Here is an 18,801-nt window from a genome sequence, read left to right as displayed (position 1 = left end):
CACAAAATGACCACAAAAAGACACAAAATGACAAAAAAAAGACACATAATTACCAAAAAAGACACAAAATGACCAAAAAGACTAAACCACATGAACACTTTAACACAGTGGAGACAGAGCTGACTTTCAAAATGATTTGGAGACCCCCAGAAATCATCTCGCGACCCCAATTGGGGTCTGGACCCCCAGGTTGAGAATAGCTGCTTTAGGCTACATCATTTATCATTAAAATATAATTTAAAATAAATACACCCTGCAACCATGAAATTCTTTAATCAAAATACTAGACGAGGCTATTAAATATTGTTGACTTCTGCTATTTACCGTTATTATTATTATTATCATTATTATCATTATTATTATTATTATTATCCTGCTGGTGGTTCTGACCCAATAGAAACATTTCCAATCAGCCTCAGCTCCTCTGACTTGGACAGAATTATTACTAAATGTAAAGAAGTGAATACTATCTCTCCATCATAATAATAACAATATTTAGATATTATATAGATTATTAGGCTTTATATATCACAATGTATAAAAAAATTACTCAAACCTCGCCGGGAGTTTAATGCTCCTCTGCTGACAGCACCACTGATTTCCTTCCTTTTCACTTTTTAAGCTGCCAAACAAAACCAGTTTGTTGTGTTGCAGCTGTTGGTATAACACCGCTAAGACACCCGGCTTATAAAAGAGGCCGGCTTTTATTTACTAAAACTTGTTTTTACACCCGGTTACTGAATGAGGCCGGTCATTAATAGGGCCCGGCTTTAAATGGAGGAAATACGGTATGTGGAAGTTGGAGTGTGTGAGCCTGAGACCCAGCGACTAATCAGTCCCGTCTCAGCTCGCTGGAATAACAAAAGCGATAAGCCTGGACGTTGCCATGGAGATGACCTTCCTTCCTGGGCTCCAGGGATGGTCGTGTCTCTCTACATTCCTCACAACGGCCTTCGAGCCGAGGCTGTTGTTGGGGGAAGCCAGATAAGATTGGAATTTGGGCTGTCATTTGAAATATAACTTTACAAACTGCAGTTATTCACACAGCTTGTGAATACCAGAATTTGTACGTGACTCTACAGGAAATACAAGACCCCAGTCACCCATAATAAGCAGACCTGGCAACCCTGGTTAGATATTTGACTGGCCATTAAAATGGGATAAACAGAGTGACCTTATGTTTTTATGTTTAATTAAAGGATCCCCATTATCTTATGCCATGGCAGTTGGCTAGTCTTCCTGGGGTCAAAACATTCCAACAAGTAATACTCAACAGTCCGACAACAACTTTAACAGTAAAAATACATTACAAAATACATTAGAAAAGTGCAGCATCATTACAAAATGCAGCACAAATGAAAAAGACAGTTTGCAGAATCAAAGCCATTAAATTATAGCCATTTGGATTAAATGTTTAGGAATAATTGGTCAAGTGCATTTGATCAGAAAACAAATAAAATACAAAAAAAAAACAATACAGCTTTAACCAGTATCATTGATTGTAATCCTGGACATCATGAATCCAGGCAAACATCGCTTCTATAAAAAGTAGCGTCCTTTCAACCAAAATAAACGAAAAAAAAAAAAAATAAACCCCAAAAAATATAATAAGCCCAACACCTAACATGCAGTTACTGAGTCGATATGTTTGGTGTTTCTGTCTACGCCCTCTTCCCTTTCCTAAGAAATGATTCCAAAATCGTAAAAGATCCATAATCCCCTAATGATTAGACTGCCTTACTGATGAAAAATGTGTCAGAAACACCGAAATGCAGAAAACATTAAGACACTTTTCAATGACTATATACCTGTGTTTCAGATGTCCAGAGTGTTGAAGTGGTTGTTGTTAAAGAGGAGCCGGAGGAACAGGAGGAACCTCAGACCAGTCAGCAGGGAGAGCAGCTTCAGGGGCTGGAGGAGGCTGATATCTCCAAGTTCACATTCACTCCTGTCCCTGTGAAGAGTGAAGAAGATGAAGAGAAACCTCAGTCCTCACAGCTTCATCAAACACAAACTGAACAGATGGAAACAGAAGCTGATGGAGAGGACTGTGGAGGACCAGAACCAGACAGGAACTCTGATCCAGATCCACATTTACAACCTGATTCAAGTCAACAGCCTGCAGACTCTTCTGAACCTGAGACTGATGACAGTGCTGATTGGAAGGAGACCAGAGAACCTCAGTCAGGTTTGAACTGTTTGAAAAATGATGGCGGCCCTGTCAGTGATTCTATTGTTGGTGATAAACCTTTCAGCTGCTCAGTTTGTAAGAAGTCTTTCACACAGAGTGGAAGTTTAAAGCTTCACATGAGAGTCCACACAGGAGAGAAACCTTATAGCTGCTCAGTTTGTAAGAAGTTTTTCACACAGAGTGGAAGTTTAAAGCTTCACATGAGACTCCACACAGGAGAGAAACCATTCAACTGCTCAGTTTGTGGTAAAGGTTTCAGTGCCAATGGGAATCTGAATCAACACATGCAAACCCACTCAGAAGAGAAACATTTCAGCTGCTTAATTTGCAAGAAGTCTTTCGCACAGAGTGGAAGTTTAAAGTTTCACATGAGACTCCACACAGGAGAGAAACCTTTCAGTTGCTCATTTTGTAAGAAATCGTTTACACGGAGCGGAAGTTTAAAGCAACACACGAGACTCCACACAGGAGAGAAACCTTTTAACTGTTCGGTTTGTAAGAAATCTTTTTCACAGAGTGGAAGTTTAAAGCTACACATGAGAATTCACACAGGAGAGAAACCTTTCAACTGCTCAGTGTGGGGTGAAGGTTTCAGTTTTAGTGGGAATCTGAATCAACACATGCAAACCCACTCAGAAGAGAAACCTTTCAGCTGCTCAATTTGTAAGAAGTCTTTCACCCAAAATGGAAATTTAAAACTTCACATGAGACTCCACACAGGAGAGAAACCTTTCAGCTGCTCAATATGTGAAAAGTCTTTCACACAGAGTGGAAGTTTAAAGCTTCACATGAGCCTCCACACGGGAGAGAAACCTTTCAGCTGCTCACTGTGTGGTAAAAGTTTCCGTGTAAGTGGGTCTCTGAATCAACACATGCAAACCCACTCAGGAGAGAAACCTTTCAGCTGCCCAATTTGTAAGAAGTGTTTCACCCAGAGTGGAAATTTAAAGCTTCACATGAGACTCCACACGGGAGAGAAACCTTTTAGCTGTTCAGTTTGTCAAAGATCTTTTGCAGAGAGAGGAAGTTTACAGAAGCACATGAGAACTCACACAGGAGAGAAACCCTTCAACTGTTCAGTTTGTAAGAAATCTTTTACACGGAGTGAGAATTTAAAGGAACATCTGATAGCCCACACAGGAAAGAAACCTTTCAGCTGCTCAGTGTGTGGGAAAAGTTTTGGTTCTCGCGGGAATCTGAATAAACACATGCAAACCCACACAAGAGGGAAACCTTTCAGCTGCTCCGTTTGCAAGAAATCTTTTACAAAGGTCAAAGAACATAAATGTGCTGGCCGCTCATCCTCAAAGTTTCATCAAACTGATAAGAACAAAGAGACAGAGCCTCCAGCCAGCAGCCCACATGAGGAGATGCAAACAGAAGCTGATGGAGAGGACTGTGGAAGACCAGAAGCAGCCAGGAACTCTTGTTCTTCCTCGTCTTCTTCAGTGACAATTAAAGCCTTTTTATAAACTTTTAACCCCTTGGACGTTTTTGAGGGTATGCAACAGTATGTAACCGTTTGCCACGGGGATGCCCTGCAATTTATTTTTTATGGAATTTGCACTTAATGTAGAAAAACACAAGAAAAACCCTGTAAAATGATACAGTACATTTCTGGAAAAAAACATTATTCATGCAGTGTGGGACAGAGGTATGAATGGGAACCGGAAAAAAGCCTTTCCCCAAATGTTTATAGGAGAATATATACATTTGACAGATTGTATTTATATTTTTACTGCATAGCATTCTGTAAAATGTCGAAGATGGATTTAGAAAGCCTGTTCTAAATTATGAATGATGAGTTCAATAGTTGTTTTTTTTAAATTTATGTTTAACAGTAGAGTAATTGCAGCTGTTGTTCACGTTTTTTCAATGCTGAGAACATAAATAAAACATATGTTCAGGTCGATATTTGTCAAATAAACTTTGACTTTATTTAAAATGCAGTACTGTAATCACTCTTCACATCTTCAAAAATAAAAGTGCATACGTTTTGTTTTGTGTTTGTTTTTTTAATAAAGAAATGTAATTAATCTTTTTAGTAACTTCCCCTATTTTCCACACAGCAAGTTGCTTATTTACATGTAATATTTTTGTCAATGTGTTTAAAAAAAATTCTAATTTAATGTTTGTTACCTTGCACGTTTCAAAGTTGTTGTTTTTTATCAGAATCACCTTTATTGGCCAGATACGTGTGTACGTACTAGGAATTTTCTCCAGTTTGCTTGCTGTTGTACAAAAATAAATATAAATAAACAGATATTAAATATTAAAAATTGCAAAAAAAGACATTAGACAAAATATGTACACGGTCACACTTTGGGAATCCCTGGCCTAGTCAGCTTCCTCATGTTCGCTGTGAGACTTGCTGTTATTGTAGGTGCAGAAAGTTTTTGTCTGCACACAAATGATGTCATCACAAAAGATGGTGTATGATGTCACAGTGTCACTGAGTTCATTGAGGTCTGTGGCTGCAGTCAAAGCACTTTTGTAGTTTTTAACTCCTGCCTGTGTCTATTTAGAGGGAAATTGTTTTGCAGCAATTTAGGCACAAATAGATTATATTTAAAGATTTAAATTAAATTAAACAAAATATAAACAATCTCCATCAGTGTATCTCCGGTCGGTCGTTATTATTATTGTAACCTATTTTATTGAGTTGACTGAATCATAATGGTCCGGATATATTTAACCCTCTGGAGTGTCCAAAAGCTCCAAATAATCCAGACTTGTTGCCTCCATCAGACTAGAAAACAAAGCAGCGTGGAGCCCTACTGTAAATTTACCTCTAAAGTTCTGGCTGTAAACTCCATGAGGCCAGTTTCAGTTTGATGATGATATACCAAGTAAAACTGGAGACAAGCTCAAATAGATTTAGTATCAAATGATAGAACTGGATGGAACCCTCTTATATGGTAGATTTGACACCTTTGGTCACATTTGCAACATTTAAAATTCTTTATTGAGCATGATAGTGTTTTGAAAGTAAAAAAAAAGATTCAAAATCACATTTTATGTTGGACTAAAGGACTAAAAAAAAATGATTAAAATAAGACACAAAATGACCAAAAACGACACAAAATGACTAAAAAAGACACAAAATGAGAAGACAGAATGACCAACAAACACAGACGACATACAATGCCTAAAAAAGACACACAAAAAAGACATTTTGGATTCAAAAATGGACAAAATAGCCCAAGACTCCATAGAGTTAGGTTCCTTCTGTTATCTTATTTTGAAGGGTGTGCATCCGGGAGTGTGTTGATGAGCTCTTGACAGAGCGGAATAAAGAGTGTTTTGTTATTTTAATAAATATATAAAAGTGTAGGAAAAAGGCTCGGCTACGTTATTATTACTATTATTATTTACTTTATGTTTCATGTATTTATTTTTATTTTGTACTTTTCCTGACGATCAACCGGAAGCAGTGTGTCCGTCTCCGTATTCCTTCCGCTCCCGGAACGAATAGTTGGTGTTTGAGCCGTGATGAGGACGGCGGAGTAAGAAGCCAGTGTTTCTAGTTGTGTGAAGAAAGAGCGACAACACAAACTGCTGGATGTTCATTTTGAAAAGCTGAAACTAAACTACAAAGAGCAGGTTTGTTTTCTTTCTCCTGCCGGAAACGCGTTTACTGCTAATGTTGCTAGGCTAGCGTTAGCCGCAGCTAGCTCCTGCTAACACTTTCTTCCTTTCTTCTCCTGGACTTTAAGAAGCTTGTTGTAAGTCCCGTGTTTTCTCAGATACAGGCCGGGGAGAACTGCTGCAGGATGGACCTCAGACGGGATTCTGATTTTAAATTCAAAGAGGAAGTTGTTTTAAAGGAGGAGGAGGACTCAAACTGTCTGATACATCAAGGTGAGCTCATTATTATTACACATGTTATGAATAAACTTCATTATCTGACGATAATTAAACACATGTAGAATAAACGATCTAAGCTGATTATTATTACACACATGTAGAATAAACCTGACAAGTGATTTTCAGGAAAACTACAATATGAAAATAAAATTAACAAAACAATTTAAATAAATGAAATAATAATAATAACGACCGACCGGAAATAGACTGAAGGAGATGAATATCAACGTTGTTTACTTTTTTTTTTTAAATGTACGTCTAGTACGGCATAGGGAATTATTATTGTAAACACACTGATTAATAATATTAATAATTAATAATATTATTAAGACTTTACTGTATTATATATCGCTGTGTTTATATGCATACTTCTCTGAATTATTGTGTTTACTTTATTTTTCATCTGCATGTTTAAATTAACACTTCACTTTATTAAGAATCAGTCTGTTGACATTAATTCTCCACAATTAATTGGTGTTTACATTAATGCTTCACTACATTATTAATCAGTGTGTTTATATTAATACTTCACCATAATATCAATAATGTGTTTGAATTAATACACCACTATACTATTAATCTGTATGATGTTTACCTGCATATGAAAGGCTTCATCTTGCCTTCAAGCCAAAACATTATCACAATATGTTTTTTTGTTTGGTCGTGATTTCATGAATAGAATACTGATTGGTATTTATCAAATATATTATGCCTAAAATGATTTCATTTCATTTCATATATGTATACATTTCATTTGTATTTCATTGGAACCCTTCTTTTTTTTTTAAATAACTGTCATTTGAAATATAACTTTACAAATAGCAGTTATTCACACAGCTTGTGAATACCAGTATTTGTATGTGACTCTACAGGAAATACAAGACCCCAGTCACCTATAATAAGCAGACCTGGCAACCCTGGTTAGGTATTTGACTGGCCATACAAATCAGATAAACAGAGTGACGACATGTAGCTACTGAGTCTACATGTTTGGTGCTTCTGTCTACTTCTGAGAAATGATTCTAAAATCATAAAAGATCCATAATTCCACCTCTAATGATTAGACTACCTGAAAAACCAGAAACACCAAAATACAGAAAACATTAAGACACTTTCCATTTCATGAATGACTCTATACCTGTGTTTTTAGATGTCCAGAGTGTTCAAGTGGTTGTTGTTAAAGAGGAGCCAGAAGAGCAGAGCTGCAGTCAGGACCAGGAGGACCCAGAGTCCACAAAAATTAAAGAGGAACAGGAGGAACCTTGGACCAGTCAGCAGGGAGAGCAGCTTCAGGGGCTGGAGGAGGCTGATATCACCAAGGTTACATCCACTCCTGTCCCTGTGAAGAGTGAAGAAGATGAAGAGAAAGCTCAGTCCTCACAGCTTCATCAAACACAAACTGAACAGATGGAAACAGAAGCTGATGGAGAGGACTGTGGAGGACCAGAACCAGACAGGAACTCTGATCCAGATCCACATTTACAACCTGATTCAAATCAACAGCCGGGAGACTCTTCTGAACCTGAGACTGATGACAGTGCTGATTGGAAGGAGACCAGAGAACCTCAGTCAGGTTTAAACTCTTTGAAAAATGACGAAGGCTCTGCCAGGGATTCAATAACTAGTGATAAACCATTTAACTGCTCTGAGTGTGGGAAAAGATTTGGCCACAAGCACCATCTCAAGATACACATGTTATCTCATACAGGAGAGAAACCTTACAGCTGCTCAGTGTGTAATAAATCTTTTTCACAGCGGGGGAGCTTAAAGCTACACATGAGACGCCACACAGGAGAGAAACCTTTCAGCTGCTCACTGTGTGGGAAAGGTTTCCCTGAAAGTGGGACTCTGAATCAACACATGCAAACCCACACGGGAGAGAAACCTTTCAGCTGCTCAGTTTGTAAGAAATCGTTTACACGGAGAGGAAGTTTAAAGCAACACATGAGACTCCACACAGGAGAGAAACCTTTCAACTGTTCGGTTTGTAAGAAATCTTTTTCACAGAGTGGAAGTTTACAGCTACACATGAGATTCCACACAGGAGAGAAACCTTTCAGCTGCTCAGTGTGTGGTAAAGGTTTCAGTTTTAGTGGGAATCTGAATCAACACATGCAAACCCACTCAGGAGAGAAACATTTCAGCTGCTCAATTTGTAAGAAGTCTTTCACGCAGAGTGGAAGTTTAAAGCTTCACATGAGACTCCACACAGGAGAGAAACCTTTCAGCTGTTCAGTTTGTGGTAAAGGGTTCAGTGTAAGTGGGTCTCTGAATCGACACATGCAAACACATACGGGAGAGAAACCTTTCAGCTGCTCAGTTTGTCAAAAGTCTTTTGCAGAGGGAGGAAGTTTACGGAAGCACATGAGAATTCACACAGGAGAGAAACCCTTCAACTGTTCAGTTTGTAAGAGATCTTTTACACGGAGTGAGAATTTAAAGCAACATATGATAACCCACACAGGAGAGAAACCATTCAGCTGCTCAGTTTGCAAGAAATCTTTTACAAACGTCAAAGAACACAAATGTGCTGGCCGCTCGTCCTCAAAGTGTCATCAAACTGATAAGAACAAAGAGACAAAGAGAGCCTCCAGCCAGCAGCCCACATGAGGAGATGCAAACAGAAGCTGATGGAGAGGAAGTCAGGAACTCTTATTCTTCCTCGTCTTCTTCTATATACATTTGAAAGATTGTATTTATATTTTTGCTGCATAGCATTCTGTAAAATGTCAAAGATGGATTTAAAAAGCCTGTTCTAAATTATGAATGATGAGTTCAATTGTTGTTGTTTTTTATGTATATTTAACAATAGAATAGTTGCAGCTGTTGTTCACATTTTTTCAATGTTACAATGCTGAGAATGCAAATAAAACCTATGTTCAGGTTGATATTTGTTTTTATTTAAAATGCAGTACTGTAATCACTCCTCACCTCTTAGAGTTAACATTTTAAGGCTTACCTTCAAAAATAAAAGTGCATAAGCTTTTTTTTCTTCTTTTAAATACGAAGATTTAATTATTCATAATCCCCCCATTTTCCACACAGCAAGTTGCTTATTTACATGTAATATTTTTTGTTAATGTGTTAAAAAAAAGTAATGTTTGTCACCTTGCACATTTGAAAAATCATTTAAAAAAAACACAAAATTACCCAAAAAAGTAATTAAAGGGACCTTCCACACACAACACGGTAAAGTGCCATTCATATAAAACTCACATTAAACTTTCATATCAAGGTGGGGGCCACAAAATATCATCACGAGGGCCGCAAACTTCAAGAGTTTCGCGGACGGGTACAGATTAACATAACATAAACAATCTCCATCAGTGTATCTCCGGTCGGTTGTTATTATTAATGTAACCTATTTTATTGAGTGGTCTGAATCATAATGGTTTGGATATTGTAGCGGGTCCCGGCTTGGTCTCTGCTGGCAGATATAAGGATAATCCTCTGATAGGAGTTTCTGAAATTATGAGACAGAAATCAGCGAAGCAGAGCTGTTGCTCATTCTCCATTCGTTTGGATTATATTTATTTACAGATTCAATTATAACCTTTTTACTGCAAGCATGAATTATTTCAGTTATTCTCTGCATTGAAGCACTGGTTATAACCACATGTGCAACCACCTGCAGACATTTTGGAAAAATGTTACCACATTAATCCGTCAACATATTGACAAAAACTTTCTTTTGGAATATCAAAATGTATTGTTTGGTTTCTTTTCAGTCCCATTCCCCCAAGTAGACCAATATTATATAATTAATTTAATATTATTTTTAGCCAAAGCTCATATCCATAACCGGAAATTCACCAATCAAATACCATGCACTTACCGCCTTGAAAGGGAAATCAAACAATACATTAAGACAATTACTCAATCCGAAAACAAGAAAGCCATAAAGACTCTAGAATTATTTTGCCTGTTTCCGTGTTTTTGAAGTGACTTTGTGTTGTGCTGGCCTACTAGAAACGTATCTTGTCTTCCTGCACTCTATGATTTCACACAAATATTAATTGTAATTGTGTTACTCCCCCATGTAACCCCCCTCACTCTTTACTTTGCTGTATATGTGTTACTGCAAAACATATCAATAAAAAAAATTAAATTTAAAAAAAGCGCGTCACTGCGTGCTTCCCCGTGCGACCCACACCAAACCAGACAGACCACAATGAACCAATACAGCAACAAACCAAAAAAAAGTGACTCTCAGAGGAAATAAAAGGCAGCAACCGCTCAACAAAAACACATTTATTTTGTGAGTATCACAATATATTTAGGTTCCTTCTGTTATCTTATTTTGAAGGGTAAACGTCCGGGAGTGTGTTGATGAGCTCTTGACAGAGCGGAATAAAGAGTGTTTTGGCCGCACATGCACCTCGGTTTTGTTATTTTAATATTATCTAAAAGTGTAGGAATAACGCTTGGCTATGTTATTATTACTATTATTTACTTTATATGTTTCATGTATTTATTTTTATTTTGTAGTTTTCCTGACGATCAACCGGAAGTAGTGTGTCCGTCTCCGTATTCCTTCCGCTCCCGGAACTAATAGTTGGTGTTTGAGCCGTGATGAGGACGGCGGAGTAAGAAGCCAGTGTTTCTAGTTGTGTGAAGAAAGAGCGACAACACAAACTGCTGGATGTTCATTTTGAAAAGCTGAAACTAAACTACAAAGAGCAGGTTTGTTTTCTTTCTCCTGCCGGAAACGCGTTGACTGCTAATGTTGCTAGGCTAGCGTTAGCCGCAGCTAGCTCCTGCTAATAGTGATGGCTGATCGAGGCTTTGTTTACAAAGAGTTGAAAAGTTCAGCTCATGTTTTCACCATAACTAGTTCAAGCTTCAATATTCCAATCAGGTTTTTTTTATTTAATAAATGTAACAAATGTAAATGAATAAAATGAGCCACATTTATTACATTTTATTCTCCGAGACACCCTTTTTTGTCCTTTTCTGCTGGAGTACCACAAGTCATCAGTAGACTTCATAAGTGGTGTACATCATTAATTCAAGAGATTCTACCAGAATAACTGAATTTCCCCTCGGGGAAGAATAAAGTCATTTTGATTTGATTTGATTTGATTTGATTTGATTATCCTGGAGGTCCCAGCAGCTACTGAGTTGTTATGAGTCTCCGGGCCAGCAGAGGGCGCTGCTCACTCCTCCAGCAGCAGCGCTATCATCCAGGCGGAACTCATGAGCTCAGTCCTCCTCCTGCTGCTGGTCTGTTTTCAGCCTCTCTCTGTCCGCAGAAAAGGGTGAAAATGTGCGGGGTGCAGCTGCTGCGGGTGTCGGTCCATGAGCGGATGCGCGCCGCCGCTGAAGACGTCCTGCTGCGGGTGGAAACAGGAGAAGAAGCGGCGCTGAGAGCGCTGCTCACCGAGCGGCTAACGGCGGCTGCGGAGGAGATCGTCGGTCTGTTGGAGGAAACCGTGGCGGAGTACGAAGACAGAGTGGAGCGGTCAGAGCGGGAGATCTGCCGCCAGAGGAGGCTGCTCGAAGCCGTGCTGAAGCCCCAAGTCCGGCTGCACAGAGCAGGTCAGTCCCGGAGCAACACGGAGACATGCTAATGGTGGCTAACAGCTAAGTTTACACTCCACGGTAAACTAAAATATCCTAGATAAATAAAACATAAATACATAAACTACAACCAAAACAAACAAAATCAACTTTCAGGCTCTGTTAACAAAACATTGCACTGAGATAATCATAGTGTATTATATTATTTTATTATTAAAATAACATATTGTGACGTCCTGCCTGCTGATTGGCTGTCCTATTTCCTTGTTGGCAGTGGTGGGCAGGTCGTCAGCCTAAATGGCCTCACCTGTGTGCTGGGTATTTAAGAGCAGTCTTATCCAGCACTCACCCTCTTTGCTGCTTCCAAGCTGGTAACCTGGGTCTCATGTTCCCCCCTGCCATGTGGGACTGAGTTTGATTTTCCCTCTTGCATACAACACTCACATACAGCACACTTCATTCACACCCATACACTGCATACATGACTGATTGACATTTATTCACACACATCCAGTTTGGTTTGTTTTGACTTAATTTCAATTTCAATAATTTCATTGATCAGTTACTTAATTTACATTTATCTGATTTATTAATAAATTATTTGGCTTTGTATGTTACGTGTGGACTCCCTTCTTTTTTGCCACTAACCTGACCAGTTCGTGACAAAATGGGGGCTCGTCCAAACCATTGTTTGATTTTGTACATTTGACTTCAATCAGGATTCTAGGTAATGTTGTAAGGGTACATTAGTACAATTCAGTATGGTTTGTCTCAGTATTAACTTTTGACACCGATATTTGCTTGGGTTCTTGTTAGGAATTGTGTTTTGGTCTTAGTTATATCTGAGTTTTTTTGGTTTCAAAGTGTTCATTGGCTTATTAGTAGCACCTGTTGAAGCCAATTAGTTAGCTGCCAGTGTTGGGAGGTCCACATGTAATTTTTTTTTTTAGTTTGAATTTTGGGGGATTTTGTCGGAGTTTGGAAGTAGCAATTGAACATTTGTCTTTAAGTTTTGTTAACTTAAATTTGTGAGTTTGGTTGCAGTAAATAAAAGTGTTGGAACTTTGTGTTGGGTTGGGACAGGCAAGTACCATTATAAGGGACCAGTAGTCCCCTGTTAGGCTAAGGAGGCTGGTTTCCAATAGGGGAGCTGGTCTTGGGGAATTTAGTGTGGCTGCAAACGTGGGCAGAGCAGTCGTCTCGGGAGCACATCCATGGTGCAAGGAAAGGTCGCTGGTAACAGTTGCTTTTTCTTCCCAGTGGGCTTAAGTGCATAAATACCCACCATATGTAGTAGCACGAAGACTAGGGAGGAGTGTAGGTAGTTATGGGGTTGCTAAATGTCTGTTAGTTAGTCAGGGCTGGGGAGGTTCCAATTTTGGTTTGGCTGTCCCAGACTTTTCAGTGGTTCCAGCACTCAACATTTGGATTGGTTGGTTTTTCGCCATATATTTTTGTTTTTGTTTTTTGATCAGTTTGTGTAAATGGTGCAGCATGGCATCAATAGTGGACGAATTTGTTGACTCGCCGTCAGTAGCACTGTTAGATCAGTGTACTAAAGACCAGTTAATGCTTATTGCTGAGCAGTATGAGCTTGAGATAGCAGATAAGAAATTAAAGGAGCTGTTTGATAAAGTACTGCCGGTTGGTGTGATGGTTGGTTGGTAGGTTGGATAGATGGTTGGTTGGTTTGATGGTTGGTTGGTATGTTGGATAGATGGTTGGTTGGTTTGATGGTTGGTTTTGTAGGTTTGATGGTTGGTCGGTTTGATGGATAGATGGTTGGTTGGTTGGTACGTTGGTTTGATGGTTGGTTGGTGCGTTGGATAGATGGTTGGTTGGTTTGGTTGGTTGGTACATTGGTTTGATGGTTGGTTGATATGTTGGATGGATGGTTGGTTGGTTTGATGGTTGGTTGGTTTGATGGATAGATGGTTGGTTGGTTTGATGGTTGGTTGGATTGATGGTTGGTTTTGTTGGTTTGATGGTTGGTTGGTATGTTGGATAGATGGTTGGTTGGTTGGTACGTTGGTTTGATGGTTGGTTGGTGCGTTGGATAGATGGTTGGTTGGTACGTTGGTTTGATGGTTGGTTGGTACATTGGATAGATGGTTGGTTGGTTTGGTTGGTTTGGTTGGTTGGTACATTGGTTTGATGGTTGGTTGATATGTTGGATAGATGGTTGGTTGGTTTGATGGTTGGTTGGTTTGATGGATAGATGGTTGGTTGGATTGATGGTTGGTTTTGTTGGTTTGATGGTTGGTTGGTATGTTGGATAGATGGTTGGTTGGTTTGATGGTTGGTTGGTTGGTAGACCTAGCTAAGCTAAGCTAACCACATCCTGACTGTTGAAAAAAGACACACAATTTGTCTGGACAGACAGGTGTAGTTCAGCGTTTGAAAATGTCAAGGCACTACTTTGTGCGGAGCCTGTGCTGGCTGCTCCCCGGTTCGATGCAGGTTTTTCCCTGCAGGTGGATGCCTCTAACGTAGGAGCAGGAGCTGTTCTTTTGCAGACAGGAGACCATGGGGTTGAAAGACCTGTGGCTTTCTTTTCAAAGAAATTCAATAGATATCAGCTTAACTACTCTGTGATAGAGAAGGAGGCGCTTGCTTTAATATGGGCATTACAGCATTTTGAAGTGTATTTGGGATCTGGTCTAACCCCACTTGTTGTTTACACAGATCACAACCCACTGACTTTCCTGCGATCACTTCAGAATCCAAATCAGAGGCTGATGCGGTGGGCGTTGTTTTTATAGCCATACAATTTGGATATTCGACACATCAAGGGATCAGAGAACGTCATGGCTGATGCCCTTTCTCGGTCACCTTAGTGGTTTGTGTGCTTACTGATTGTCTAGTTTGCTGTTTTAAAATTCTGCCTTCTCACTGCTCTCAATTTGCTCCTAGGGTCCAGGTTGTGGAGAGGTGGAGGAGTTGATGGATAATGTGGTGGGACCCCATTCTTTAGGAGGGGGGGTGTGACGTCCTGCCTGCTGATTGGCTGTCCTATTTCCTTGTTGGCAGTGGTGGGCAGGTCGTCAGCCTAAATGGCCTCACCTGTGTGCTGGGTATTTAAGAGCAGTCTTATCCAGCACTCACCCTCTTTGCTGCTTCCAAGCTGGTAACCTGGGTCTCATGTTCCCCCCTGCCATGTGGGACTGAGTTTGATTTTCCCTCTTGCATACAACACTCACATACAGCACACTTCATTCACACCCATACACTGCATACATGACTGATGGGCATTTATTCACACACATCCAGTTTGGTTTGTTTTGACTTAATTTCAATTTCAATAATTTCATTGATCAGTTACTTAATTAACATTTATCTGATTTATTAATAAATTATTTGGCTTTGTATGTTACGTGTGGACTCCCTTCTTTTTTGCCACTAACCTGACCAGTTCGTGACAAAATGGGGGCTCGTCCAAACCATTGTTTGATTTTGTACATTTGACTTCAATCAGGATTCTAGGTAATGTTGTAAGGGTACATTAGTACAATTCAGTATGGTTTGTCTCAGTATTAACTTTTGACACCGATATTTGCTTGGGTTCTTTTTAGGAATTGTGTTTTGGTCTTAGTTATATCTGAGTTTTTTGGTTTCAAAGTGTTCATTGGCTTATTAGTAGCACCTGTTGAAGCCAATTAGTTAGCTGCCAGTGTTGGGAGGTCCACATGTAATTTTTTTTTAGTTTGAATTTTGGGGGATTTTGTCGGAGTTTGGAAGTAGCAATTGAACATTTGTCTTTAAGTTTTGTTAACTTAAATTTGTGAGTTTGGTTGCAGTAAATAAAAGTGTTGGAACTTTGTGTTGGGTTGGGACAGGCAAGTACCATTATAAGGGACCAGTAGTCCCCTGTTAGGCTAAGGAGGCTGGTTTCCAATAGGGGAGCTGGTCTTGGGGAATTTAGTGTGGCTGCAAACGTGGGCAGAGCAGTCGTCTCGGGAGCACATCCATGGTGCAAGGAAAGGTCGCTGGTAACAGTTGCTTTTTCTTCCCAGTGGGCTTAAGTGCATAAATACCCACCATATGTAGTAGCACGAAGACTAGGGAGGAGTGTAGGTAGTTATGGGGTTGCTAAATGTCTGTTAGTTAGTCAGGGCTGGGGAGGTTCCAATTTTGGTTTGGCTGTCCCAGACTTTTCAGTGGTTCCAGCACTCAACATTTGGATTGGTTGGTTTTTCGCCATATATTTTTGTTTATTCACACACATCCAGTTTGGTTTGTTTTGACTTAATTTCAATTTCAATAATTTCATTGATCAGTTACTTAATTTACATTTATCTGATTTATTAATAAATTATTTGGCTTTGTATGTTACGTGTGGACTCCCTTCTTTTTTGCCACTAACCTGACCAGTTCGTGACAATATAAACAGCTGGAATGGCTGATTGGGGAAATATAGGGTTTTCTAACTGTCAAACATTTGCATCTTTACTTTAAACACAACACAAAAAAGTCGATATATTAAGTCCAGAAAAAGACTATCGTGTCCATTTTTATATCTCAAACGATAAGTCGATATAGTAATTATCGTGACAGGCCTAAATGCAACATCATTCCTTGAGTAATTATCTACAGAATCACGTGATTTTGGACCAAAACTCGATTGGATTGGATCATCTGGACCTTTGCCAATGCAGAGGTTATTCTAGTCTGTCAGTGTTTATAATGTTATAGCTGATTGTGTATGTTCTGGTTGATTCATTCATCTAAAGATAATTACGCCATGCTTGAAAGGTACACTATGTGGATATATAAATATATCATTATTAAGTGTGAAACCAATTTAAATTTGATGTTAAATCCACCTGTTTTATATCCATCTGTGTTTCAGATTTACCTTCAGCTGTCCAGTACGTGATTGTTGTCAAAAAGGAGTCACAGGAGCAGAGCTGCAGTCAGAACCAGGAGGAGCCAGAGCCCCCACACATTAAAGAGGAACAGGAGGAACCTTGGACCAGTCAAGAAGATGAAGAGAAACCTCAGTCCTCACAGCTTCATCGAACACAAACTGAGCAGATGAAAACAGAAGCTGATGGAGAGGACTGTGGAGGACCAGAACCAGACAGGAACTCTGATCCAGATCCACATTTACAACCTGATTCAAGTCAACAGCTGGGAGACTCTTCTGAACCTGAGACTGATGACAGTGCTGATTGGAAGGAGACCGAAGAAGTGGGATGTGGGAAAAGATATTCACAGAGAGCATCTCTGAGTCGACACATGCAAACACATAAGGAGAAGATAAGAGAGAAACCATTCAGCTGTTCAGTCTGTAAGAAATGTTTTTCAGAGAGTAGACGTTTAGAGACTCACATGATAATGCACGCAGGAGAGAAACCTTTCAACTGTTCAGTTTGTAAGAAATCTTTTGCACGGAGTCAGAATTTAAAGCAACATATGATAACCCACACACCAGAGAAACCTTTCAGCTGCTCAGTGTGTGGTAAAGGTTTCAATTTTAGTGGGAATCTGAATACACACATGCAAACCCACGGGGAAAGTGGGAAAAGATGCCATACAGGAGAGAAACCATTCAGCTGCTCTGAGTGTGGGAAAAGTTACACACAGAGAGGATCTCTGCAGAGACACACCAGACGCCATACAGGAGAGAAACCATTCAGTTGTTCAGTCTGTAAGAAATGTTTTCCAGACAGTGGACGTTTAAAGGTTCATATGAGAACCCACACAGGGGAGAAACCATTCGGCTGCTCACTATGTGAGAAGTCTTTTAGCGTGCGTGGCCAATTAAAGATACACATGAGAATTCACACAGGAGAGAAACCATATAGCTGCTCTGAGTGTGGTAAAGCTTTCAATTTTAGTGGGAGTCTGAGTCAACACATTCAAACCCACTCAGGAGAGAAACATTTCAGCTGCTCAATTTGTAAGAAGTCTTTCACCCAGAGTGGAAGTTTAAAGCTTCACATGAGACGCCACACAGGAGAGAAACCTTTCAACTGCTCAGTTTGTGGTAAAGGGTTCATTTCAAGTTGTTCTCTGAGTCGACACATGCAAACACATACGGGAGAGAAGAAGAAGAAGATAAGAGAGAAACCATTCAGCTGTTCAGTCTGTAAGAAATGTTTTTCAGAGAGTGGACGTTTAAAGACTCACATGATAATTCACACAGGAGAGAAACCTTTCAACTGTTCAGTTTGTAAGAAATCTTTTGCACGGAGTCAGAATTTAAAGCAACATATGATAACCCACACACGAGAGAAACCTTTCAGCTGCTCAGTGTGTGGTAAAGGTTTCAATTTTAGTGGGAATCTGAATAAACACATGCCAACCCACTCAGGAGAGAAACCTTTCAGCTGCTCACTTTGCAAGAAATCTTTTACAAACGTCAAAGAACACAAATGTGCTGGACGCTCGTCCTCAAAGTTTCATCAAACTGATAAGAACAAAGAGACAAAGAGAGCCTCCAGCCAGCAGCCCACATGAGGAGATGCAAACAGAAGCTGATGGAGAGGAAGTCAGGAACTCTTATTCTTCCTCGTCTTCTTCTATATACATTTGAAAGATTGTATTTATATTTTTGCTGCATAGCATTCTGTAAAATGTCAAAGATGGATTTAAAAAGCCTGTTCTAAATTATGAATGATGAGTTCAATTGTTGTTGTTTTTTATGTATATTTAACAATAGAATAGTTGCAGCTGTTGTTCACATTTTTTCAATGTTACAATGCTGAGAATGCAAATAAAACCTATGTTCAGGTTGATATTTGTTTTTATTTAAAATGCAGTACTGTAATCACTCCTCACCTCTTAGAGTTAACATTTTAAGGCTTACCTTCAAAAATAAGCAAGTTGCTTATTTACATGTAATATTTTTGTTAATGTGTTAAAATAAAAAAAGTAATGTTTGTCATCTTGCACGTTTGAAAAATTATTTTAAAAAGACACAAAATGACCAAAAAAGACACAAAATGACTGAAAAAACACTAAATTACAAAAAAAAGACACAAAATTATTTTTAAAAAAGACACAAAAAAATACCAAAAAAAGTAATTAAAGGAACCTTCCACACACAACACGGTAAAGTGCCATTCATATAAAACTCACATTAAACTTTCATATCAAGGTGGGGGCCACAAAATATCGTCACGAGGGCCACAAACTTCAAGAGTTTCGCGGACGGGTACAAATTAAACATAATATAAACAATCTCCATCAGTGTATCTCCGGTCGGTTGTTATTATTAA

At 39.2% G+C, this 18,801-nt stretch overlaps 2 protein-coding genes across 4 annotated transcripts; both read left to right on the top strand.

Moving 5' to 3' along the window:
- The first annotated feature begins 1,949 nt into the window (after nt 1–1,949).
- LOC131984830 (oocyte zinc finger protein XlCOF6-like) lies at nt 1,950–9,129 on the top strand. Of its 2 annotated transcripts, XM_059349811.1 has the most exons (3): nt 1,950–3,295; nt 4,265–4,278; nt 7,745–9,129. In XM_059349811.1, the coding sequence occupies exons 1-3, from the start codon at nt 2,023–2,025 to the stop codon at nt 8,666–8,668; spliced, it is 2,211 nt and encodes a 736-aa protein (XP_059205794.1). In that variant the 5' UTR covers nt 1,950–2,022; the 3' UTR covers nt 8,669–9,129. The 2 variants fall into 2 exon arrangements, with proteins under 2 accessions (XP_059205794.1, XP_059205793.1); XM_059349810.1 differs by lacking the exons at nt 1,950–3,295; nt 4,265–4,278 and adding an exon at nt 5,909–6,052 and having other exon boundaries at nt 7,209–9,129.
- Nucleotides 9,130–10,558: 1,429 nt separating this feature from the next.
- On the top strand, nt 10,559–18,409 carry LOC131984810 (gastrula zinc finger protein XlCGF57.1-like). Of its 2 annotated transcripts, XM_059349789.1 has the most exons (3): nt 10,559–10,741; nt 11,311–11,596; nt 16,428–18,409. In XM_059349789.1, the coding sequence occupies exons 2-3, from the start codon at nt 11,323–11,325 to the stop codon at nt 18,038–18,040; spliced, it is 1,887 nt and encodes a 628-aa protein (XP_059205772.1). In that variant the 5' UTR covers nt 10,559–10,741; nt 11,311–11,322; the 3' UTR covers nt 18,041–18,409. The 2 variants fall into 2 exon arrangements, with proteins under 2 accessions (XP_059205772.1, XP_059205773.1); XM_059349790.1 differs by lacking the exon at nt 16,428–18,409 and having other exon boundaries at nt 11,311–11,634.
- The last annotated feature ends 392 nt before the right edge of the window (nt 18,410–18,801 follow it).

This window comes from Centropristis striata, chromosome 14, assembly GCF_030273125.1.
Source record: "Centropristis striata isolate RG_2023a ecotype Rhode Island chromosome 14, C.striata_1.0, whole genome shotgun sequence".
Classification (NCBI taxonomy): Eukaryota; Metazoa; Chordata; class Actinopteri; order Perciformes; family Serranidae; genus Centropristis; species Centropristis striata.
This window is presented reverse-complemented; position numbering and strand designations above follow the sequence as displayed.

Bases quoted from the DNA above. Each gene is read 5' to 3' on its own strand.
- LOC131984830 (XM_059349811.1), top strand. From the start codon at position 2,023: ATGGAAACAGAAGCTGATGGAGAGGACTGTGGAGGACCAGAACCAGAC.
- LOC131984810 (XM_059349789.1), top strand. From the start codon at position 11,323: ATGTGCGGGGTGCAGCTGCTGCGGGTGTCGGTCCATGAGCGGATGCGC. The intron at 11,597-16,427 runs GTCAGTCCCGGA...TCTGTGTTTCAG, and splicing joins AGTCCGGCTGCACAGAGCAG to ATTTACCTTCAGCTGTCCAG.